Source organism: Phyllobates terribilis, unplaced genomic scaffold, assembly GCF_046119375.1.
Source record: "Phyllobates terribilis strain yellow unplaced genomic scaffold, ASM4611937v1 Scaffold_4__5_contigs__length_816908805, whole genome shotgun sequence".
Lineage (NCBI taxonomy): Eukaryota > Metazoa > Chordata > Amphibia > Anura > Dendrobatidae > Phyllobates > Phyllobates terribilis.
The window spans coordinates 539367818-539393277 of NW_027362764.1; the positions used below are offsets into that span (position 1 = coordinate 539367818).

The 25460-nt window shown below is 42.2% G+C and overlaps 1 protein-coding gene across 3 annotated transcripts in view; it reads left to right on the forward strand.

Annotated features, from left to right (window-relative positions):
- NETO1 (neuropilin and tolloid like 1) overlaps window positions 1–25460 on the forward strand; it is a 296798-nt gene that overhangs the window by 198324 nt on the left and 73014 nt on the right. For all 3 annotated transcript variants that reach the window (XM_073678954.1, XM_073678953.1, XM_073678956.1), the window contains 2 exons: window positions 22363–22404; window positions 22532–22659. In XM_073678954.1, the coding sequence (XP_073535055.1) occupies window positions 22363–22404; window positions 22532–22659 (170 nt within the window). The remainder of the gene's footprint in view (window positions 1–22362; window positions 22405–22531; window positions 22660–25460) is intronic.

The following is a 25460-nucleotide window of genomic DNA, read 5'->3' on the forward strand; positions in this document are numbered from 1 at the left end:
GACCATGCCACCATCTGCCGTGACCCTGGTCAGCTGGAAAGGGCAACCTGCTTCTTGTTGTCCGTGCCTGTTCCCCTTGCCCGTAGCACTTATACTGGCTCGCTTTAGGGGATCCTCTGCAGCATCACCCCGTGGGGTGAGGTGGGTGAGTTCCCCTTTACCACAACACATACTTTTATTACACAACATATTCACATTTTTGACAGTGGCATTATATGACATATCAGATCTGGGAGGGTTGTCAGGAATGTATCGGGCAACCAACCGTCCCAGATCAGTTTCCAATAGCACATTAGTGGGGAGGTTCTCTGACACCCCCACTTCCCTTAACACCCTTCCCGCACCCAAGTCCAGGAAAACTCGGGCCATCGGTATGGGACAGCGAGCTCCCCCAAACCCGGTGACAGTCAGGGTTTTCCCAGGAATGATTTCCTCTGGTAACACGAACTCAGGGCAGATGAGGGTACGTTCTGCGCCAGTGTCCTTAAGACCCACAATGACGGTGTTGCCCACAGTAACCGGTTGTAAGTTCACCCGGGCCCTGCCAACTGCCCCACCCACAAAAAGAATGGCTGCAGTAGCCCTGAGACCTCAGGTGTGGGGTCCATCTTCTGCCTCTACGGACAAACAAGGCTGATGTGACCCGTTTGATCACTAGTATAGCACTTACGGGAGTCAAATACAGCCAGGTGCTGGAAGATCGGGCAGAACCCGCTGAGGGCCTGCTGACTGGAACACTGGGGATGGTTGTGGGCTTACCCCCTTTCCAGCTGGTGGTGGCTGACTTCCGCACCTCCAGTGTGCGGTTGGCCTCATAGGCATCTGCGATCTGGGCTACTTTGGCGGCTTCCTTTGGCACCCGGTCAAGCACAAACTGTTGCACTTCCACTGGGCAAAGATGAAGAAACTGTTCCTTCACCATCAGATCCTTTCAGGTCCTCGAAGGTGGTGACTGACAGTCCTCGGATCCGCTGCTCGAAGTTAGTTCTGAGCCCATTCACCACATCACTGTAGCTATCATGTGGTCCACATTGGAGGGCTCTGAACTTTTTCTGGTAAACCTCCGGAGTCAGCTGGTACTTTTTTTATCAATGCCTGCTTGACGGCCTCATAGTCTCCATCGTGTACTCGAGGGAGAGAAGCAAACACCTCCAGAGCTTTTCCTCAGCCCTGGAGTTAAGTATCGGGCCCACTGGTCAGCAGGCAGCTGATACTGTCTCCAGGCTTTTCCAGACCCTCGAAGAAATGTATCCAAGTCTCCATCCTTTTCCATTACAGGAAAATGATCTGGATGGGGTTTAAAGCTGTTAGTATTGTTGGATTCACTGCTCGATGGGGTGGATCTCGGCAGCTGGATTCAGGCTAACTCCAGCTGGTACCACTGCTCATCTTGCCACTTTCGCTCAGCAGCCTCCCAGTCAGCTTGGGGCTGATGCTCAGTTCTCTCAGCCTCTCGCTCCTGGAATTTTAGGATAAGCTGCAGTCATCCGTCATGATCATCTGTGGCGAGCTGCTCCAAAGCCACCTGCAGGTGGGGGTCCACACTACCCTGGCTGTGGGTCTGGCTGGCAATCACAGGTGGGCTCTGCTGTTGGATGGACTCTGCAGCACCTTGCAACAGTTCAGCAATCATGTGGGTCTTAGTTTTGCCCATGGAGTCAATCTGTCTCAGCTCACAGAGAGCAGTGATAGTGTCCTCCGAATGATGGTGATACCAGGACTCTCCACGTGTAGCCATTATTGCCAAATAAAAGATAGGACAGAAGAACAAGAGAAGGGGGGGATGCAACTGCTACACGTACAGTAATGTCCCAGATAAAAAATATTAAAACACTGAGTCTGATTTCTTAAAACTCTGCACAGAATTCTCGCAAGAACCAAGCAAGTTTTCAGAGACAGGAATGATTGCTCAATCCAGCCACTGATGTTCTGTAATATCCCACCACTTGCCACCAATTTTTCAGGGATTCCACAGCGATGACACCAGGGAGATCACGCAATATCTCGCTGTTGCCGTCAGTCTGACAGGATTTTGTCAGGGATCCGCAAGCACACAGTTCCCACTACTCACTACGTAGGTATCGGCAAGCGACCAGTGAGCGTATGGCTTCACACCTCCGGATTCCAACACATGGAATCTGTGTATACACCATTGAACTATAATACAGGCCTGGCCGAATGCTTGCTTTCTGGTAGCATAGGGCTTAGAGGTAGGGAGCAATTACAGGAGAAAAGAAACAGAACTATTACATTTTATATTTAATTAAAAAGGGAGGCAGTGTTTAGGGAAAAATATACAAAGATTTTACAAAAGGGGATAATTCAATACATAAGCAGTTACACAAAATAATAAGGATTAAAGCAGAAACTTAGTATACGATCACTGAGATGATTCAATATAGGTGGAGGGGAGCTCTCTTCTGATTTGACTGTTATCGAACAGGATCCATTGCTATAATAAGTATAACTCCCGCAAATAATATGGATCAATCTTAGTTGGCTCTTTCATGCCTAAGGGGAGACCGGCCCACAAACCCCTGTGGTGACATTGTGTGGGCTCTGGCTCCACCCTTCATGTTTTTATTAAAATAACTAACTTCCGCTATAACTTACCCCTGGTTGCTCACAGAAGCTTGCAAGTGATGCCATTTTTTCCGTTATGAACTTACCTTTACTTTTGTGCCACAGCCCCCTGGAGGGGCTTACGAATATGGAAAAATAAGCACATTGATCCTTGGCTGACCCTTCCACTAAAAATATAGGTCTCGTTATTATCGGAATTATGGAACTTACAATATTCCATATTCCGTATCGGTGCCGGCCTGACTATAGATTTCGTTTTGAAGCTTGGGAGTACATTTTCATCATCTCACTGTAAATCATCGCATTACCTCACATGGTCAATGCTGGTTTATGGAGTGAGCTCTGGAACTGAGTGTCGACTGTGTCATACAGCTGGTATCCACCTCTAACAGCGGCAACAACAGCTATCTATCCTCTTTCTAGGTCCTTTATTATTGAAAATTAAAACTGTACATATTTGATTTTGTTGCATCTCCAATAACCAGTAATATAAAACCAACTAGTCTGTTCACTCTCCCGGTGTTAACAAATTAGCCAGGATTGCTATTATTTGGTCACTTCAACTCAAAAATGTTGAAAATAATTCAATCAAAAATTTACAAGCACAAAAATAATACCGAATATAATTACAGCTCATCCTGTAAAAAGAAGCCCTCATTCCTGGCCGTTACCTAGAAAATAAAAAAGTTATGTCTCTTAGAACAAGGTGAAAGAAATTTGTATTTTTTATGGAATTTTTATTTTGAGAAAGTAATAAAGTATAAATACACTACATATTTGTTATCACCGTGTACATAAAGACCCAAACTGTAAAGTAAGCATGCTATTAATCCCACCAAGTAAACCTCATTAAAAGAAGCTAAGAAAAAAGCAAAGCCAGAATTGCAGTTTCATGATCATTTCACTGAATAAAAAAATGAAAATAAAGCTATCAAATGGACAATAAAATTGTAAATACTTCAGTATGTAATTAGTGTTGAGCGAGCATGCTCGACACTGCTCAGTACTCGCCCAAGCATCACGCTACTCGGGATGTTCGGCGAGCACCGAACATTTCCGGGTTACTCGGGCGGGAGCTCGGGTTTCCGCCCTGCATGTTTGACGCTTTTTACAGAGACAATGAACAAGCAGGGATTGCCAGCCAGTCACTGTAATGCCGCAGCCATGTTGCTTGTGGGCATTACAGTGATTGGCTGGCCGCACAGCGTCACCTCGAGTATTTAAAACCGGGCGCCGCCATCTTGGACACAGTCGCTCCGGATCAGACAGTGTAGGGACAGCGCTGCTGATTTAGGGAGAGATATATACAGCGAAATAGTTAGTGTAGGGTTTGTAAAGGCTGCCAGATCAAACAAACAGTGTTCTCAGGACTAATATCCATCCCAGATATCAGGCAGGCAGGCAGGCTGTATAGGAGACGCAGTGGTTATACCAGCAAACACTGCATTACAGTCCTGTGTGCTCCTGTTGCTGAAATTGCTGGACTTAGCTCCAGGTCTCGGGGGCCAGGAAAAATCCTTTTTTTTTCATCTAAATCCTCTTTTTTTTCCTCCTTCACATTGTACAAATACCCGTCTTATTAACCTTTTGGTGCCCCCCCCCCAAATAAAAGTGTGTCTCTGATTTTTCAGACACAAATATATCTGTTGAAAATAGTCTAGTGTAGGCTAGAGAAATAGAAGTGTGGTTTTGCAGTTCCACGGTTCAAACCTCTGTATTATCCAGTTTTGGGCCATTTGTATCTAAAAAAAACAGTTTGTGTGTGTCGCTCACTGTTCAGCCGCAAATATATATATTTAAAAAAGTCTGGTATACACCAGTAAATTATAACTGTGGTTTTGCTGCTCCACAGTAAAAAATCTCTATTATCCTGCTTTTGGCATTTTTTGACGTAAAAAAAATAATAATAGTGTTTCCTGATTGTTCAGACACAAATCTATCTGTTGAAAATAGTCTGGTATACACCAGTAAATTATAACTGTGGTTTTGCTGTTCCACGGTAAAAAATCTCTATTATCCTGCTTTTGGCATTTTTTGCCGTAAAAAAAAAATAATAGTGTCTCCTGATTGTTCAGACACAAATATATCTGTTGAAAATAGTCTGGTGTAGGCCCGAGAAATACAAGTGTGGTTTTGCAGTTCCATGGTAAAAAATCTCTATTATCCTGCTTTTGGCATTTTTTGCCGTAAAAAAAAATAATAGTGTCTCCTGATTGTTCAGACACAAATATATCTGTTGAAAATAGTCTGGTGTAGGCTAGAGAAATAGAAGTGTGGTTTTGCAGTTCCATGGTTCAAACCTCTGTATTATCCAGTTTTGGGCCATTTGTGTCTAAAAAAAACAGTTTGAGTGTGTCACTCACTGTTCAGCCGCAAATATATATATTTAAAATTTTCTGGTATACCCCAGTAAACAATAACTGTGGTTTTGCCATTCCACGGTAAAAAATCTCTATTATTCAGCTTTTGGTATTTTTTCCGTAAAGAAAAACAGTAATAGTTTCTCCCTGATTGTTCAGATGGTTTAAGAGAGTCGAGTGTAGGCCAGAGAAATAGAACTGTGGTTTTCCTCTTCCACGGTTCTATCTACTTTTTATTACCCTTTTTCCATTGAGAGTGCGAATGTAAGCTATTTTACTTCCTTTACAATGGGCAAGGCGCGTGGCAAGGGACGTGGAACAGGACGTTCTGGTGATGGTGCGTGCAAAGGACGGGGCCTTGGCCAAGGTGAAAAAGTGCCACAACCAACAGCCACATCTTCTCGCTCCCACTTCTTGACCGAATTACTAGTAAAGCACAGAACAACACCAGTATTGCGAACTGATCAGTGTGAACAGGTTATTAATTGGATAGCAGATAATACTTCAGATTACCTGGGCCCCACCACCTCCGGTCTGTCTTCCACATGGTCAACTCTTAGTAGCCGTGAGTCTCGACCGCATACTCCTCCTCACCCTGATGCTCCTTCCTCCCACCATGCCGAGTGTCATCAGACAGCAACTGATCCCACACTTGGACACTCTGAAGAGCTGTTCACTGGTCCATTTCCAGATTTGTGCCCCTCGTCTGCTCCGCTTGAAGTGGTGGAAGAGGAGATCCCATGTATCGATGCCCAAACATTTGAACAGCCACGGCCACAGGAAGTCGACGCTGGCAATTTGTCAAAAGAGGTGGACGATGACGAGACACAATTGCCAGGAAGTGAGGAGGAGGATCGTGGTGCGCAAGTGGAAGAGGAGGAGGTGGTGGATGATCTAGTAACTCACCCAACGTGGCAGGAGGACATGCAGAGCAAGGCCTGCAGCACACAGGGTGAGGGAGGCAGAGTACTCCAACAGGCAGGAAGAAGCAGTGTGGTGGCCGCACACAGAAGGCTGGCAACAGTTCCCCGTAACACCAACACGAGGGATGTTGCCAGTACAACCGGTAGTTCTTCCAGAGTCTGGAATTTTTTTAAAGACTCTGCTGATAACCCCAAAAAGGCCATTTGTACCACCTGCCATGCCAGCATCAGCCAAGGTGACAAAAATATCAGCCTGAACACCACCAGCATGATCAGGCACATGGCAGCAAAGCACGCGACTTTGTGGGGTGAACCCCAGGGTCCACAACCCGTGTCAGCGGGTGTCACCACTGCTTCTTCCGCTGTTGTGCATGCAATAGAACCCCCTGTTGTGTGTGCAAGGCAATCCCCTCTCCATACTTCATGCAAAGATGCCCCCTCCTCTCAGTCTTCACTTATTATGGCAGTTTCTCAAGAAACAGCATCAATGTCCACATCCACGTCCCACCGCAGCGTTCAAATGTCCATATCCCAGACCTTTGAACGAAAGCGGAAATTCGCAGCTAATGCCCCACAGGCCGCTGTCCTAAATTTGCACATTTCGCGACTGCTTGCGTTGGAAATGCTGCCTTTTAGGCTGGTGGAGATGGAATTCTTCCACAACCTTATGGCGGTGGCCGTCCCTCGGTACTCGGTCACCAGCTGACAATATTTTGCCCGGTGTGCCATCCCTGCACTACACAAGCATGTGTCCCAAAACATTTGCCGCGCCCTCAACAACGCAGTTACTGGGAGAGTCCACCTGACAACGGACACGTGGACAAGTGCTTGTGGCCAGGGACGGTACATCTCCCTGACAGCACACTGGGTAAACAAAGTGGAAGCCGGGACCCAGTCGAATCTTGGGACGGAACACATCCTCCCCACACCGAGGATTGCGGGCCCTATGTCAGTCAGAGTTGCCCCCACAGTATACAGCTCCTGCGCATCATCCTCCTCCTCCTCTTCATGTTCAACCTCCATCTCAGATATCACAACATCAGTTATAAGCTGGAAGCACTGCAATACTGCCTCCGCCAAGCAGAAACAGGCTGTGCTGAAACTCATAAGCTTAGGTGAGAAACCTCACACTGCTTGTGAGTTGTGGACAGCTGTGAAAGAGCAGGCAGATCTGTGACTGACACCGCTGAACCTACATCCAGGCATGGTCGTGTGTGACAATGGCCGTAACCTGGTGGCGGCTCTGAGGCGAGGCGAGATCACACACGTACCATGCCTGGCTCATGTGATTAACCTCGTGGTTCAGCGGTTTCATAAATCATACCCTGAGTTGCCCGATCTGCTCGTCAAAGTACGCTGCCTGTCAGCTCATTTTCGCAAGACAGCTACAGCTTCAGCCTCCCTTGCTGTGTTGCAGCAGTGTTTGCAGCTTCCATCACACCGACTGGTGTGTGATGTCCCCACACGTTGGAACTCTACCCTCCACATGTTGCAAAGGATTTGTGAGCAGAAGAGAGCAGTTGTGGAGTACCAGCTGCAACAAGGCCGTCGATATTCAGGTCAGACTCCACACATAAGACCTCAGGAGTGGACCTGGAGGTCTGACATATGTACCATCTTGACAAGCTTTGAGGAGTCCATCAAGATGGTGAGTGGCGATGATGCCATCATTAGCGTCAGCATTCCACTTGTCTGTCTTTTGCAACGCTCTCTGCAGAGAATTTAAGAGAAGGCATTGCAGCCAGAGTATGATAAGATGGATGAAGAAGCCGTAGTGGTCGATTACACACAGCCCAGCCTCATCTCATCCCAACGTGCATTGGTGGACAATGAGGGAGAGGAAGAGGTGGAGGAGGAGGAGGAGGAAGAAAAGGAGCTTGTATCATGCACTGTAGACGGTATTACCTGTACAACTGTCATACCGTCGGCTCAGCGTGGGTGGCCTGAGGACAGGGGAGAGGAGGAGGAGGAGGAGAGCATGGTCAGTCGTCATCTTGGTGAGGACACGGAAGTCTTGCTCGTTACCAGTCTGGCACGCATGGCTGACTTTATGTTACACTGCCTTAACCGTACCCTCGCGTTGTCAAAATGTTGGGTGACAGTCATTACTGGTTGGTGACACTTTTAGACCCCCGCTACAAGGATAACTTTCACTCTCTTATTCCTGAGGTGGAGAGGTCTACAAAAATGGGGCAGTACCAGATGGCCATTGCTGCAGAACTGTTAAAAAAATTCCCATCTGAACACGATAGCGGCAGAGGTCACAGTTCGTTGACCAACCAAGGCGTACAAGTGAGAGAGAGACAACTCCAATCCAGCAGAGGCAGGGGAACACTGTCAACGTTCTGGGACAGTTTTCTGAGACCCGCCCAGCTTACAGGCCCTGAGGCGCCGGGTACTCTCACAAGGAGTGGAAAGTTTCAAAAGATGGTGAGGGAGTACCTTGCCGACCGTACCAGCGTCCTCCGTGATTCCTCTGTGCTTTTTAATTATTGGGTATCCAAGCTGGACACTTGGAATGAAGTCGCTCTGTATGCCTTGGAGGTCCTGGCCTGCCCTGCCGCTAGCGTGTTATCGGAGCGTGTTTTTAGTGCCGCTGGGGAAATTATAACTGATAAGCGCACTCGCCTGTCAACTGACAAGCTGACCCTTATCAAAATGAACAAGGGCTGGGTTGGGCAAGACTTCTCATCACCACCAAATGACAGCAGAGTAACATAAAGTCAAATCCACTGTGTTATTTCGGGAGGTGTATTCACATGTGCCGCTTCACACCCACACATGGGTTTACGCTTCTTCATTTCGGCTGTTTTATGTTCTTCTCCTTATCCTCAGCCTCCACCACCACTATACCACCAGGGTGACTGTGGTCCGTGTTGCCATTATTGAAAGTTCCTCCGTCTTTATTTTTGGCCGCTTTTGCTTGGAAGGCTAAAGCAAAGACTGTGGGAGACCCACTCCCCAATAATGGGAATAATATTTTTAAGATGCTGTACTGTATGGCTCTTCAAAGGGTCATTAAAAGCGTCTTCTTAAACCACTTTGAACTCCACAGCTCTTCCGAGGGGCATTGAAATGTTATTTTTAATTACCTCTAACCTCCACGACTCTTCCAACTGGCATTGCATTTCCTCCTAGTTTTAGTCAGCTTTTGCTTTTCAATGCAAAGGCGAAAACTAAGGGAGACCCACTCCCTAATAATGGGTAGAAGGTTTTTAGTACGCTGTAATCCACGTCTGTTTCAAGGGGCATTGCAGTTCCTCATAATTTTTGGAAAGCCTTCCATTCACTGCTTAGGCCAACAGTGTACAGGAGACCCAGTTGCTATTAATGGAAAAAACGGTCCTCTAACCTCCATGTCATTTCCAAGGGGCATTGGAGTGCCTCAAAATTTTTGGTAGGCATTGCGCTCACTGTATGCCCTATAAATGTGTAGCTGAACCGCTCCTTTTGTTACAGAAATATATCCTACAAGACATATGTGGTTGACTGGCCTGATATTGATGTGAATGGTCCCTGTTCCTCCTGCTCTTTCTCCTTTGCCACTACCTCATCCATCATTTATCACCTGAAGCTTTGTTTTAACGGGAGTCATAGAACTGGGATAGTAGCAGGAAAACATCCCGCAATCCTCGGAGGAGGTAGGATATGCACCAAAACGCTGACCACCACAGGCTTAGCCGCTACTACATACATGCGCTTGCATTCCAAGAAAACAAAGCAGATGCTAACTTGTATCATCTTCATCATGGTCCTCACCTTGACACTCTCAACTCCCCTGATGGAGAAGCCAGGGCCCACCGGAGGAGTCTGGTTCTCTGGTGGGCTCGTCCAATGCTGCCCTAAAGCAGGCCGGGCTAAGAAAAGTGTGTGGGGGGATGTTCCAAGGAGAAATAGGGGCGGCTGGGGACCATTTATGGACACTCGGCTGCCCCCAGGCTGCTGGGGACCCTGTGTGGACACCCGGCCGCGGGGCGGCTGGGGACCGAGTATGGACACCGGCCGCCCCCTGGTGGCTGGGGACCGAGTGTGGACACCCGGCCGCCAGGCGGCTGGGGACTGAGTATGGATTCCAGGCCGCCAATGCAGCCATGACGTGGTGGTCAGATTCCACCTCCACATGCCTAAAAGGCCCAATTTCAAGTGCAAGCAAGCAAGCAGTATGGTGTTGCAGCCTGGGGGTGGGTGGGTGGCAGGCTGCATACTTGCGCTTGCATTGCAAGGAATGGGAGAGGTACAATTGTACACTGCCCTGGGACAGGGACTTGAACAGGGATAGTTGCAAGTCTGCAACGACAGGTGCAGGGTGGGAGGCATCTTCGCATGTACCATGAACAGGGGTTTGGCATGCACACACTACAGCGGAATAGGCTGTCCTTCCCACTAAATTGACTGGGGAGGGCACAGGTAATGTTTTGGTATGCACGCTTAATCTTATGTATAAGGCACACCGGGACAAATAGGGGCTGCTGGGGACTGAGTATGGATACCTCACTGTCAATGCAGCCATGAGGTAGTGGCCAGCTTCGGCCTCCTCCAAACTAAAAGGCCCCATTTCAAGTGCAAGCTAGCAGTATGGCATTGCAGCCTGGGGGTGGGTGGTTGGCTGCATATTTGCGCTTGCATTGCAAGGAATGTGGGAGGTACAATTGAACACTGCCCTGAACAAGAACTAGCACGGGGATAGTTGGAAGTCTGCATCTTCTGATGCGGCAAGGATGACTTCTGATGTGCACACTTTTAGGCAGTGACCTGGGTGTCAGAGATGCTTCCAGGGGTCTTCCCCATGCTGTTCCCATGTCTTATCAGCACTGTATGCATGTGAAACACAGCACATGGCCAGATAAGGTTGTAAAATGTTAAAATAACGATTTCGCGGTGAATGCATTTGTCACGGTTGAAAGCAATACATAAGTGCAAAAACGCATAAAAAAATGCTACTTGTGAACATAGCCCAAGGTGTGGAGGAGTATTTTTTTGGGGGGTTATATATTTTACCTTATACACTAGTCTTTACCCTGGAAAGGAACTTCCTTAACATATTTCACAGGAAAGCAGTTTCAGTTTAGTTTTTGAACGTTTTATTGTGAGCCCGTAAAAGTGGCTTAATACCTCTGACCACGTTGTTGACAGCAGTGACCTGGGGGTCAGAAATGCTTCCTGGGGCGATCCCCATGCTGTCCCCATGTCATTTGAGCACTGTCACTATCGTTTTGGGCACTTGTTAGGCTTTTAAAAGACTGCCAGGGGTGCCGCCGCAAAAATGCTCGGGTCTCCCATAGACTAACATTGGGCTCGTTGCTCGGGTCGAGCACCCGAGTATCACGGCTCGCTCGGCCCGAGCTTCGAGCACCCGAGCATTTTAGTGCTCGCTCAACACTATATGTAATACAAAAAATTAGATCATCACACAGCTATTTCAACAAAAAAGTTAAAAAGTTACATCTCTTAGAATTTGGTGACATAACATTAATTTGAATAATTTGATTTTATTGTTAATAAAAGATAGAGAGTAAATGATACATGCTTGGTATCATCATGTCCGTAGCTACCAAAGGTATAAAATGATGATGCTACTTATCCAGCCCAGTAGACTAATAAAAAAATTGCCAGAATTGCTATTTTTGTATTACCTTTTCTCACTAAAGATCGAATAAAAAGTAATACAAAAGCAATATATAACTCAAAATGATAACAATAAAACTACAAATCATCCTGCAAAAAATAAGCTTTCATGCAACTCCATCAATAGTAAAATATAAAGGTTATGTCTCTCAGAACATCGCACAAAAATCAAGTTTTTTTTATTGTGCAAGCTATGCAAATTTGGTATCCAATACTCATATTGACCAACAGACTAAAGTTAATATTTTACTTATACCAAACAGTAAATGTCGGGGGGAAAAAACCCTAATTGGGAAAAAAAAATTTTTTTCAACTTTTGCCAACTGATGCACGCTGATTTCTTGTAGTCACTTTTGGGGTCAAAATGGTCACTATACCACTTGGCAAATGACTAAATTGATATAGTTTCCAAAAATAGGGTCATTTTTGAACAAGAAGCTGTTTCAGGCAAAATTTGAGAACAAAGTCGTGCTTCTCTGTTGAGCAAAGTCATGTTCCCAAACAGTATCAGACTCTTATAAGGTATTTCCATGCTTTGAAAAAGTTGAGTTAAAATTTGTAGGGTGTTTTTCTTCACCAAAATGTCTACTATTTTATTGGGAAAAAATGTAGTTTTAGATTTATTAATTCCACTTTGCATTAGATCATGTGAAGCTTAAAAAACTTAGTAAGTCGTGCATTTAGTTTTAAAATTGTGTAACAGATAATTTTTAACATGTAGGCCCCTCAAAGACACGTAGGAGCTGAAATACCCCCTAAAAAATTGGTTTCTAAAAAATTCTTGAAAGTTGGAAAAATTACTGCTAAACCTATACACTATGTTATATCTCAAAAATTAAATAGGCACATAAAAAAGACTGTAATGATACATAGACTGTAATGGTGCAGACAGAGTGAACATGCGCTCTGACATTCATCATTTTTGGGCTTGTAGGCCTACAGGAGGCAGACAATCAGGCATAATACACTGCGTCTGGGTGTCCACCTCCTGTAGGCGTACACTCCCGAAAATGGTGCACGTCAGAGTGCACGTTAGCTCTGCCATCACCATTACAGTCTATGGCCCCATATGCACATACCTCCGAACCCTGTTTTGCGGAGGTGTTTAGTCATATGCCTCGATGGGACCCATGAAAGCACCCTTAGAATTCTTAAAAGATTTTGATCTGCACATAGCTGCCCAATTTAAACCTCTCATAGGTTGCACCGCTGCACTTCCAAGTGAAATTCTTTTGAATGCTCTGTGTAATAAATTTTGTCATTCATTTATACAGTAATGTGGATCTAATGTGTTTAATCTAAGACACCTTCCAAGAAGGTTTGGGGGGGAGCTTTGAAGCTATCTATGCTTGTGTCATGCCTTCCCTTCCCAATTTGAAATTCTGCCTATCAGAAAACAAACCATAGATAGCAGACCTACGCAGAAAGTGGGACAAAGAGTGACACACAGTACAAGTAAGCTTGACAGTGAATGATGAAGTGTGCAAGCAACTGTGACAGAGAGTGCAAGTCTGACAGTAAACACAAGCAAGCCAGATAATCAGACAGTCTCGGGACCACCCAGCAATTACCATTCCATATGTCTCTTACAAATATAGTACATAATGACACAATTTTGATCTTATCTTACAGCAATATACATAGAATATATGTTCTTATGCTTATATATATATATATATATATATATATATATATATATATATATATATATATAGTATAGTATTTTTCTTTCATTACTTTATAACTTTTTGCTGCATATGATGCAGAGGGACATATTAAGGTTGGGAGAGTTATTGTAGAATTTAAAGGGTTATTCTCAAGTTTGGAAGATATCCTCTATCCACAGGGTAGGAAATAATTTCCCGATTGATGGGTGTTTGACAACTGAGACCCCATTGATCGTGAAATATGGAACTCTGAAGAAAATGGAGTACTGATTATTTGCACGTCCTGCTACAGTCATAACCGGATCTCAACTGATCTTCGGCACTCCCAAAAAAATGAATTGAGCAGCTGTGTGCATGATGGACAACCACTCCATTCACATAGAGCTATTCAGAGGCACGGTTATCAGGATTAGTGGGGTCCCAGCAGTTGGACCAGCAATCAGAAAGTTATCCCCTATCCCATGATTGGGTGATAACTTTCAAACTTGAAAATACCCCTTTAATTTAAACTGGAAGCAATGAATTATGGTAAGTAGTGAAGGAATGAAGAAATGAAAACACGAAAAGAGTGGGATAAATAGGAGCATAAGATAGATACATTTAGGGAACCCATACACATTAGATAAAAGTGGGACGATGAATGACCAAAAAAATATGACAGATTTGTCGATATTGGATTTCTGCAGTCTATGATGCAGAAGGTGCTGATCATCATCTGAAAAAATCCAACATGCACTGTGAAAGATTATGTACGTTTGAACACTTGCTTCATCTGACCGTTTGATGATTGTTTGTTATGGCCGGAATCACCCATTTAGTTTAATTTTAATCTAATGTGTATAAGCTGCCTTACAGTCTGTCTTTGTTACCTATAGCAACTAATCACAGCACAGCTTTCATTTTTTAAACTGCTGTGGGAAAATGAAATCTTTGCTGTGATTGGTTGCTATGGTCAACAAACAGTTTTAGTGATAGACAGTTTTGATAAATCTGCTCCAAGCCTTTGAGGAATCTAGTAGCTGTGTACCATCTATTATAATTATCTTTCTTTCAGACATTTTTTTACATTTCATCCAAATTCATCTCTTTGTTTAAAATAAATAATATATATCTAAAAATGCCCTAATTATAATTGTGTTTATTTTTAAAAGGCTTTTTACTATCGATCATAAGGTGAGGAATATGGTGTTTTATTATTTTTTCATTTACAGTAAAAAATGGGTAAAACAGGAAGGGGAGTTTTTATTTTAAATAATGGAGTCTGTGTGTTTATTTCAATTAATGGACTTTTCTCTGTCTCTGTCTTTATTACATTTGACTGTGGGGTTAGTAACGGGGACATCTGATAGACGCCTCTCCATTACTAACCTATGGGCTTGATATCAGCTGACATTACAAAGCTGACATCAACCCCACAAATTTTACCCCACTTGCCACCGCACCAGGGCAAGTGGTAAGAGCCAGGCAAAGTGCCATAATTGGCGCAACTAATAGATGTGGGATGCTATTTTTAAGCTGGGGAGGACCAATATCCATGGCCCCTTCCAAGTCTGAGAATGCCAGCCTCCAGACGTCTGCTTTAGCCTGGCTGGTTGTCAAAAATGGAGAGAACCCCAAGTCATGTTTTAAAATTATCCATTTAAATAATTTAAAAAAAATGACTTGACACACCTCTAATTTTGTGGTTAGCACAAAGAGAGCGGACCGAGCATCATTTTTTTTTACACAGTGTGCCTCGGCCAATCACAGCCATTCAATACTTGTCATGGCAGTGATTGAGCCGGAAGTGCACACACTGGCAAAGTTTTTTGATTGTCTGCGCTGCAGCCTTTCAACAAACTTTGTTCGGGTGGCCGAACCTGAACAATAGCACCGACTTCCTGAAGAAGTTCATGTTCAAGGTCCGTGCATGGACACTAGGTGTTCGGTACGGCCCTCGAACTTTACCGTTCGGATTCATCCATCCCTAGTCACTACTTTTCGGCAAAGGGGAAATTGTAAAAAAAAGTTAATTCTAATGTACTAATTAATGTATGGTAAAAGAAGAAATGCCAATGGCAATGACCAGGTTCAAGTGAACCTGTCACCAGTTTTTGAGTCTCTGAATAAATGCCACCGTCTTTATCTGTTCCTGTACTTCATTTCCAAACATGTTTATCATCTCCTTACTCTTCCTTTATAAACGCAAAATACTATTTTAATTACTCCCTTGCTGTATGTAAATAAGGATGGTCCGGTCCAATGGGCATGCTCGCTGCGACGTCTGTGTCTCCTTTCTTCTACTAATCACCATCCTCAGGCTTTGATTGACATGGATGATGCGTTCTGTCTCATCCACATAGTGAAATAAAATCTTGCACCTGTGCATTAGCCTCGTAGGTACACTTTACTCTGCCCTACTGAAGGCAGAGCACATAACATCACTGCGCAAGCACCAAGCGATGTCATTCTGGTCATTTTCCGGTGGCAGGGAAAACTTAATGAAGGCAAAAGCTTCCGGTATATTGGAGCCGCAATGATGTCAGTTGCGCAGTGATGTTTTATGCTATGCCTGCAGTAGAGCAGAACAAAGTGCACCTATACGGATCTGTGAGGCTACTGCACTGGCGTGAATTTCATTTCGCTATGTGGATGATGCAGGATGCTGGGTGACAGCGATAAGGAGCCGAGAGGAAGCACAGATATCGCAGCAATTATGCCCATCTGACCGGACCATGCTCATTTACATACAGCACGCAACAATCAATATGGTATTTTGGGGGTGTACATGGGGAGTCAGGAGATGTTAGGCATGTTTATGGAATGCAGTACAGGAGCAGATAAAGGTGATGGCATTTGTTCAGACTCAATAACTGCTGACAGGTTTCTTTTACTGTAAAAGAAAAGAAAACAATGCCAGAGCAAATGGCAAGAAGAATGTAGGAGCCTAAAGTAGCAGCAGCAGCAGTATCACTGCCACTGAAACCAGCCAGTGCTACCAGTAGTGCTACCAAACTGAGGTAATTGCCCTCCTTTACCTCTGGCAAGTGGGGGGGAAACAGATCATGGCACATCACTCATCTTAGTCAAAGCAGGATGATGTTTCCTCTGCTAGTTTTTGAGTTGGTGATCTGCAAATTTTTACTCAAGCACTAATTATTTTTGATTGCGGATTTTATATCAATAACATTTTTGTCTTCTCTGGCCCCTAGTCAGGTGCCACTTCACCTAAGCTACGTCACTACAGTGGCTAAGTAAGATATTTCACAACAACTGCTTCCAGTTGATGCGTTCTATGAGAACAATGAGCATTTTGACTTGGATTAGATAGGGCACGGGAGGTGGAAAACATGAATCAAATGTCTAGCTTTGTCTTTGCTGATAGTAGAATTGACACTGGCAGGCAGGGAAGAGGCCCTAGTAGTGGCAGCCAAGGTGGTAGCAGCACTGAAATTAAGTGCACATTTGGAGTTGGGAATCAGGAGAGGAGCATGAAGCTCAGGACTTTTTCCACAATGAGACAACGGTTAGTCAAGTCAGGGATGATGATGATGATTACGATAACTGTCCGGCCAAAAGATCCTCCAGGGGCAGATCTGCATCTTCTGCAAAAGCTTTCGGAGCATGTGATACCACATTTGCTATTAGTGGAGAGAGTTAACAATAAATGGCAAGTCCTATGTGAGGTTATCTCCTATGGACAAGTATAGTAAATATCTATCACTGCCCTTTGGGTTAACATTTTGAGTGACAGCGATGCACCACCACTACCAGGACTGATCGTGACCCCTCCATGGTTGGACATTAATTTTTGTTAAAATATGCGCTTTTCTACTTCTTTGTATAACTCCTCCACATCTCCTTCAATGGACATCCCCCTGTCCTCAACAGCAATAGAACAGAATCTTGCCTTCAGTCTCTTTGTTCATGTGAGCAGAAGTGAAGCCAAGGTATTTTGCAACTTATGAGCATGTGAGATGAAAGCCATACAGCAAAGATTTGGCTCCTCTGCATCAAGAATGGCTTACTGTCAACTGAACCTTGGCATCAACAATGTCAACCCCCTCAAATTTACAGTGACATGTAAAAATTTGGGCACCACTAGTCAAAATTACTGTTATTGTGAACAGTTAAGCAAATTGAAGATCAAATGATCTCTAAAAGGCCTAAAGTTAAAGATGACACGTTTCCTTTGTATTTTAGGCAAAAAAAAATATTTTGTAATTTTTTACATTTTAAAAATTACAAAAAGTAAAATGGGCTAATGCAACAGTTTAGGCACCTTTGGAGATTTGTGTGCTCAGATAACTTTGACCAAGGTTTCAGACCTTATTTAGCCTGGTAGGGTTATGGCTTGTTCACTATCATTATTAAGAAAGGCCAGGTGATGCAAATTTTCCAGCTTCATAAAAACCCAACTCCTCTAATCTTGTGCCAAAAAACAGCAACCATGGGTTCTTCAAAGCAGCTGCCTAGCAGTCTGAAAATGAAAATGGTGGAGGCCCACAAGACAGGAGAAGGCTATAAGAAGATAGCAAAGCATTTTCAAGTTGACCTTTCCTCAGTTTGAAATTTAATTAAGAAATGGCAGTTAACAGGAATAGTGAATGTCGAAATAAGGTCTGGAAGTCCCAGCAAAATTTCAGTGAGAGCTGCTTGTAGGATAGCTAGACTGGCAAATCAGAACCCTCGCTTTACTGCAAAAGACCTTTAGAAAGATTTAGCAGACTCTGGAGTTTTGGTACATTGTTTTTCTGTTCAGAAACACCTGCACAAATATGGCCTTCATGGAAGAGTCATCAGAAGAAAACCTCTCCAGTGTCTTTGCTTCTTCACAAGACATAGTCCTGGTGCAGTGGAAACACCACACCTCTTTTGACTCCTCAAAAAGAGAGAATTTTTGCAATTTTGTTCAAAAGTCAAGGTTTCTTCTGTATGCACTGCATGTGTCTAAACACCAGCACAGCAAAATTCTGACCCCCAAAAAGCAGAAGGTCAGAAAATGCAGTCTGTTTATAGTCTGTTACCAACATTTATCATCTGTTTATCCGCATCCATATACTATATGTTTAGGTTGTTTTGTTTGTGTAAATGTGAAGCGATCATCAGAAAATTATATATTGTTCAAGTCAGGTTTTTATGTTAAAATAATTTTGAAAGTATTTTTTTGCCATTTTTTTTCCATATCACAATTTGTATTAAAAATGAAAATCAGAAATCTAGCAATTTTCACACTCGCCCACTGGGAATATTTTAGACTCTAATAATCCTGCTTCTGCTAATAAGAAGACTTATTGAAAACTCTTCCTAAAAGAACAGGAAGTATAAAAGAAAAACTCCAATGGCCACTGTGAAATTCACAAGATTATTAATTTTGTATTTTTAGTAATGTAAAACAAAAAAACATTGCCATACATAAAAAAAATGCTTGCAAGGCTGTATTCACATGGAGCTACTTAGTACAAACAAAAACTATGAGATCCCTGAAATCTTATGCACACGTTTTGTTTTTTTTCCGGACTAAATTTGAGGACTGCAGTGTTTTTGAAATCTCCAGCATGTCAATTCTTTCAGCATTTTTGCAGCTAAAGAGAAATAAGAAAGTAAAAAAAAAAGCAGCAAACATTTTTTCAGTGTGTTTGCACCATTTTTAGTGAATAAAACCAACTTTACTAAACATGTAAAGTAGCGAAAGCACACATGTAATCCGCACCCCCAAAAAAAACTGCAAAAAAAGCCGCAGCGAAAACTCTGCAAAAAAAACAAAGTGAAAACACCACAAAACATGTCTTTTGAATTAAACATTTTTATTGCCAAGAGAGCAGGTTTAGGCTGCAGATAAAAGACCAGCAAAAACGCAGCATATGGACAAAGCCTAACCTAAAAACTTGATTCAAATATTAGGTCACTTTCTCATAATTTTTCCCCTTTAAAGAGCTTAAACGAAGTTGGATACTGTGCTAGGAGACCTTAGAGTGTCATATAAACCTTTTTAGGGTCATTGGAGGCTTTGAAGTACGTTTGATTAGTGATAAGTCGAACCATATACTATATAGTGAAACTATAGTGAAGCAAGCGAATTCAAATTTCAGAAGATTTCTATCATCTCTATTTGAACACCGACTTAAAAAAAAAGTAATAGGTGTGTACAAATAAATCATAAACCCTACAAATAAAGTACCATACTCAGCAAATGTAAAATATATAATTTATTAGATTTGTTAAAATACAGTACACATAAGATCACATTAAAGTATATATACTTTACATATCAAACACATAAGTGGACACATAGGGGTAGGGGTATGATAAGATACCACATCATGTAGTCACCAGATTATGGGTCATGCAAGAAAGTACTAAGATATAATATATAATCAAAAATAGATCTATATAGTTCAAATGCTTATGCCTCTAAACATGATAGCATATAGAATATGAATGATTGATTGAACATGATAAATGGTACAGTAAATAGTTATCTAAACCACACAATAGATAACCGCACCCAAACGTGCGTTTTGCACTCTTCTATCTCAAGGGGACACTCAATAACAATGAACATTGGAACTTCGGTGTCTTACTGGAATGCTTTAGATTTTAGCTTCCTTTCTCCTTGGGAAACACTGGCTTAGTGTAGTCTAGTGCAGTTTTTTGTTTAGGCTGCATTTACAATCATTATCATATTGTTTTTTTACCCTGTCACTGGAACAACTTTAAAGAAGTAAATAAAAATGTTGAGTACAATATCTCTCATATATTGAGGATTATTAAGATTGGAACATTAATGAGGCTGTATTTGCACTAAAGCAAATATGTTAGTAGGATCAACCCTTTTTAGCCATATATACTGTATATGGGCATGCAAATCCTAGAAAGTTGAAAAAATAATACCTTGATATCTGCAACCTGATGTCTTATTCCAGAGCAATCTACATTTTTCTTATGTGTAAATGAGTGGTTAAGATCTATGATCCGGGCACAGATCTCCCTTCTTCCAAACCTCTTAAGTAAAAGGGGCGGTACCAGTGTGAACTAAGTAATGACTGACACTTTGCTCTTATAATCACTCACAGCTCTGCAGTGAGAGCTCAACTAACACAGTACAGCAGAACTAATACAGTATAGCAGAAGTGAAGTTTGTCTCATTACAAACATTTTGAAGAGCAATTGTCCTCTCATAGTGCTGGCAGCTCTGCTGCACAGGTGTGCTAGATTATAACCAACACACTACAGCAGAGTTGAACCTTGTCTCATTACAAACACAACGAGCACATTTTCACTTGTTTTCTCAGAGTTGTCAACTCTGCTGTACTGCCCTTCCCCCACACTGGCAGACTATGAGATGGAAGCTAAAGCACTGAGAAAGAAAGAATTGTAGTTGAAAATGTATAGTAATGAGACCAATTTCACTTCTGCTGTACTGTTAGTTCTGATTTCACTACACAAGTGTGTGTGATTATGAGTTGACTGTCAGTCATTACATTCCTCATACTGGTAACTCCTCCTTTCATTTAAAATAAGCTCTGTAAGCTCTGGAGGCAGATTCTTATTTTAATCTGTGTCCTGCTCATAGGTATTACCAGCTCATTTGCATTTAAGAAAAATGTGTATTTCTCTTGAACAAGACATTGGATCGCAGAGATCAAGGTATCATTTTGCTCAGCTTCCTATGACCTGCATGCTCTTATAGATGGCTTAAGAGGGTTGCTCTTACTGACAGATTCATTTTAAAGAACTCAAAACAGGTTCAATACACTCCTAGGAGAACTCAGAGTGCCATACACATATATTCCAGGCTATTCATTTACAGGCTTTTCAGTACTGCAAATTACATTTTTTTTTTTAAAAGTTCAGTGAAGCTGGCGAATTTGAATTTCGACAATCCGCTCAACTCACATTAGATTGTAGTCTTTATCTAAAAAACGCTGTTAAAGTCATGTACCATAATGATTACAAATGAGCCAATCTGGCAAGATTCGTATTCACCAAATCACACCGATTTCAAAGGGAAATTTGATTTGCAGCAAAGTTATTCTCTATGAATTTAATGTTCCCTTTTATGCTTTGTTGTCTTTTTAGACCCCAAAGCATAATAAACAAATCATGTTAAAAATAAAAATAATACCCTAATACTTACCTCACTGCTCACTAGTTTTGAGCGAGTATGTTCTGTCCGAGTACGCTCGGGCCGAGCACCGAGTATTAATAGCTGCTCGGTGATATGCTTGATTTGCAACTGTTTGGAAGCTTTATTACATGTGAGGAATGTGTAAGAAATAGACATTCCTCCCATGTAATAAAGCTGTCAAACAGTTGCAAATCATGCACACGGGAGTGATTCAAGCATATAAATACTCGGAGCTCGGCCCGAGCGTACTCGGCGAAAGGGTTAACAGAACATAGTCGCTCAACACTACTGCTCACCTGTCCCGGAACCCGCAGTGCTCGCCCCTCTGGTCCTCAGGTCCTCTTCTTTCTTCATACGTCTCTTGGTGTCTTCACTCTAGCACAGGGCTTCTGGCTGCAATCAAGCCTTGGAGTTCAGAGTACGTGTGACATTTTAACTTTACAATTCACCGTGACCCCCAAGGCATGATCGCAGTCAGAAGTTCTGTTCTTGAAGAAACCTGTGGAAAAGAGGTTGGTAGATCTACTGGATGGTAGATAGCATGCATCGGAGGCAGCGAGGGTGCCGGGACAGGTTAGCGATGAGGTATTATGCTTTTGTTTTGTTTTATAACTTCTATAGCTTAGCAAAATAGTAGCTGCAGCTGATCACCATTCTGTTATATTCAAGTGGAGCGTATTACAAAAATAATTCTGGAGAATACGGATTTTTGTAAAATTCGAGTAGAATTCAAAACTCCTCTTGAATAAATTCACCCATCTCTAATATTGATGCTAAAATTATTATGACTTTTCTTAATATGAGGGGACTGATAAGACAGTTTAAAATGCATGGAGAAGAAAGAGTAATTCAGAGATATGCTGCCCCCTACAGTCTAGAATGTAAAATATCACCCACCTACCCATGTTAAAGATAGATACAGGATTGGCTTTTTAGGTCTAAAAGACTTGAATTCTTTAAGGTTTTTTAATTGCTCTATCAAACATCCATTATTAAATAGAAATATAATGCCTCCATGTCATCTATAATGTAAAATAATGTGCTGCAGAAAGTTCCATACTGTTAATCTTCAATTATTGTTTTTCTGCCAACAGATCCAGATTTTAAAGAACTTGGAGTTCTTAAACCATTGCCTGGTAAGTAGCCTTAAATATTAATCTTTATTGTTAGTAGCTGTCTATCTATCTATATATCTATCTATCTATCTGTCAATCAATATATAAATAGATTTTTATTCATTTTTTTATTATTTTAAAACTATAGTTTGTGAGTTTGAAATGGGAGGACCAGAAGGAATAATAGAGTCAGTGCAAATCCTTAAAGAAGGAAAGGCTTCTGCAAGTGAAGCAGTTGATTGTAAATGGTATATTCGAGCACCACCGCGGTCAAAGGTAAGTTGCATTTTTATTTTCTTGACAAGCTATAATTTAGCTTCGGGAATACACTAATTCATTATCAATATATTGTCATATTGTAGGCTTGCAAACAAACTAAAGATTAGAATCTGCTAAGTAGATGGATTTTTCTGAGTTTTGTTTAGTGAAATAATGCAGTTTGTTAAAGGATAATGACACACGTAAAACAGTCAAAAATATCATTAACTGTTACACACAAGGCAATCAAAAGATACATTCAAAATATACAAATAATAAGTCGTAGAACAAACATGCATTATACTGATCCTTCCTTATTTGGTCTTGGAGATCCCTTTATGCAACAACATACCGATTACTTTCAACAAGTATAGGCTTAATGGGAACGTGACTGTGGAAAGATGCTGCAGGAACTATGGGCCACATGTATCAGGTATTGGCTGTATGATTGCAGCCATGTATGTTTGACACTGATTTTCAGAGAAAAACATATTTTGAAAGCATAAATGAAATTATACCGGCAGTATTTGACACATACTGCTGAACAGCACTGCTGCTCCTCCCCTGCCAGGTGTCACAATTTCAACGTCATTTCAAGTCGTCATACAAAAACACCCTTAAAAAATATCCTTTATTAATAATGGTTAAAAGTGCCCTCCACTTAGGTAACCAAAATATATATAAATCCACATTAGATATAAAAAATTGATAAAGTTCCAATAGTGACCTATTACCATATAAATGGATTAACAACCCACCAAAGATAATTACATAAAAGACCTCTCTGTCCTTATAAGTCCCTAGGTAGATCCCTGCCTTGCAGCATAGGTTGGCACCCTTGGATAAACGTAAATGGCGCCCCCGCTCACCGAGGACTATCCATCTGTGTCCCTTCATGGCCCTAAATGTACCGGATCAAACTTTAAATATCACATGGGTAGTTCAACATATGGAACCGTAAGTCCGCACACCATGTAAGTTAAATTGCCCAGCTATGTGGATAAAGATGTAGGGCTATATTCCAGGGACAGAAAAAAGATCCTATAGGTAGGTTATATGTATCCAACAATACTAACTATCATGTGCCATCAGTGCATTGATGTACTCATCTGAATCATATGCTTTGTCTCCTCTCCATCATTTGGTTCATCAGGAGGCTTTTACGTAGTTTGCCATCAAATTGTTACTCCTTTTGTAAGATAGCATTGCCTCTAAGTTCCTCTCAATGTTTTCTATAAATGGTGATTCCTTCCCATGATGTCACCTAATTATCTGTGCTAGAGGATAGAACCTGACAAGGAGAATGGTCCCCTAATAGTACTGTTCATGTATCCTGTACACAAACACTAGAGAGCCTGTGCTCTTGTTAAATTTCGCATGTGTTTGCAATGTCATTGCTGCCCGCTTCATATTTGAATGGGCGCAGTTTCTGATGATCCTGTATCTCTCAAGCACCAACAATGGCCACTCATGGTCATCTCAGTCGTGCCCTATCAGTGCAGTTCAACACTCTAGTCATAATGAGCATGCCTTGGTAACATCACCACCGTCGGAGTCATCATTAAGCTGACGTGGTTTACCTCAAATTGGTAAAGGGTCCCAGACCTCTCTCTCTTTCGTTGTCCTCTAACAGACTCACGAGAGTATGTAAGCCCTCCAGATCACTTTCAGTCAGACCCAGTTAGATGCATTCTTCCCTGTCACGTTGTTTAAAGGATTTTTTCCATTAAATTTTACAACAAAAGAGAAGAATATCCTTAACCCAAGTGAAAGAATTGAATGATGCTGTGTAAGAACAAATGAAAGACCTTTATGTAGTACTTGTACTGGGTAAGTGAGTGTGAACTGAGGTTAATAACTTATTTACCATTCTGCCCATATTTTAATTTCTCTTTCTCAAGTAGTAGTTCTTTGGTGCCCCCTGTTCTAAAAAAGACAATGAAGAGGAGGAAGGTGCAAGGCGGGATGAGATACTGTAAAACGATGGGTGTAGTGTTCATAGCCACCTGCCCTTGTTCTCTAAATTACATAGGCAAGACAAAGAGGGAACTGAGGATGCGTATTAGTGAACACCTAGTAGACATCAGGCGTAAGAGGGACACCCCCTGTCTCGCCATGTGAGAGAACACCATAAGGGAGACAGTGGTACCATTTACGCTTATCTTAGGGTGCCAACCTATGTGGCAAGGCAGGGATCTACCAAGGGACTTAAAGGGATAAATAGGTGTTTTTGTAATTAATTTTGATGGGTTGTTGTTAATCCATTTCTGTGGTAATAGGTCACTATTGGAACTTTATATATATTTTTTATATATCTAATGTATATGTATTTTGGTTACAGATGAGGATGGTATTTTTAACCGTTACTAACAAAAGATATATTGGAAGACGATTTTTGATTATCCCTTATTGAAATCAATATTGTGAGCCGTTATGTGGGTCTAAGTATCAGCACATGAGGTGCAATAATGTTTCAAGATCTTGCATGCCGATGCCCCCATAACCTTTTACTTAATATAATGCCCCCACAGATCCCCCAGGCATATGATTCCATCACACAATGAGATGCCCCCACTGTCCCCCACACAATATAATGCCCCCACAACCATTAAAGAATGATGTTTGCACGCCCCCCCACAAATAGAATGAAGCCCCCACACCGTACTATAACCCCTATTGCCCCCACACAATCTTCATGACACCCATAGTCCCACACACACAGTATCATGGCCCCCTTAGCCACCCCACATGCAGTATGATTACCTCCCACCCTCCACAAGTAATGACAGTATAAAAAAAAATAAAAACTACTCACCTGA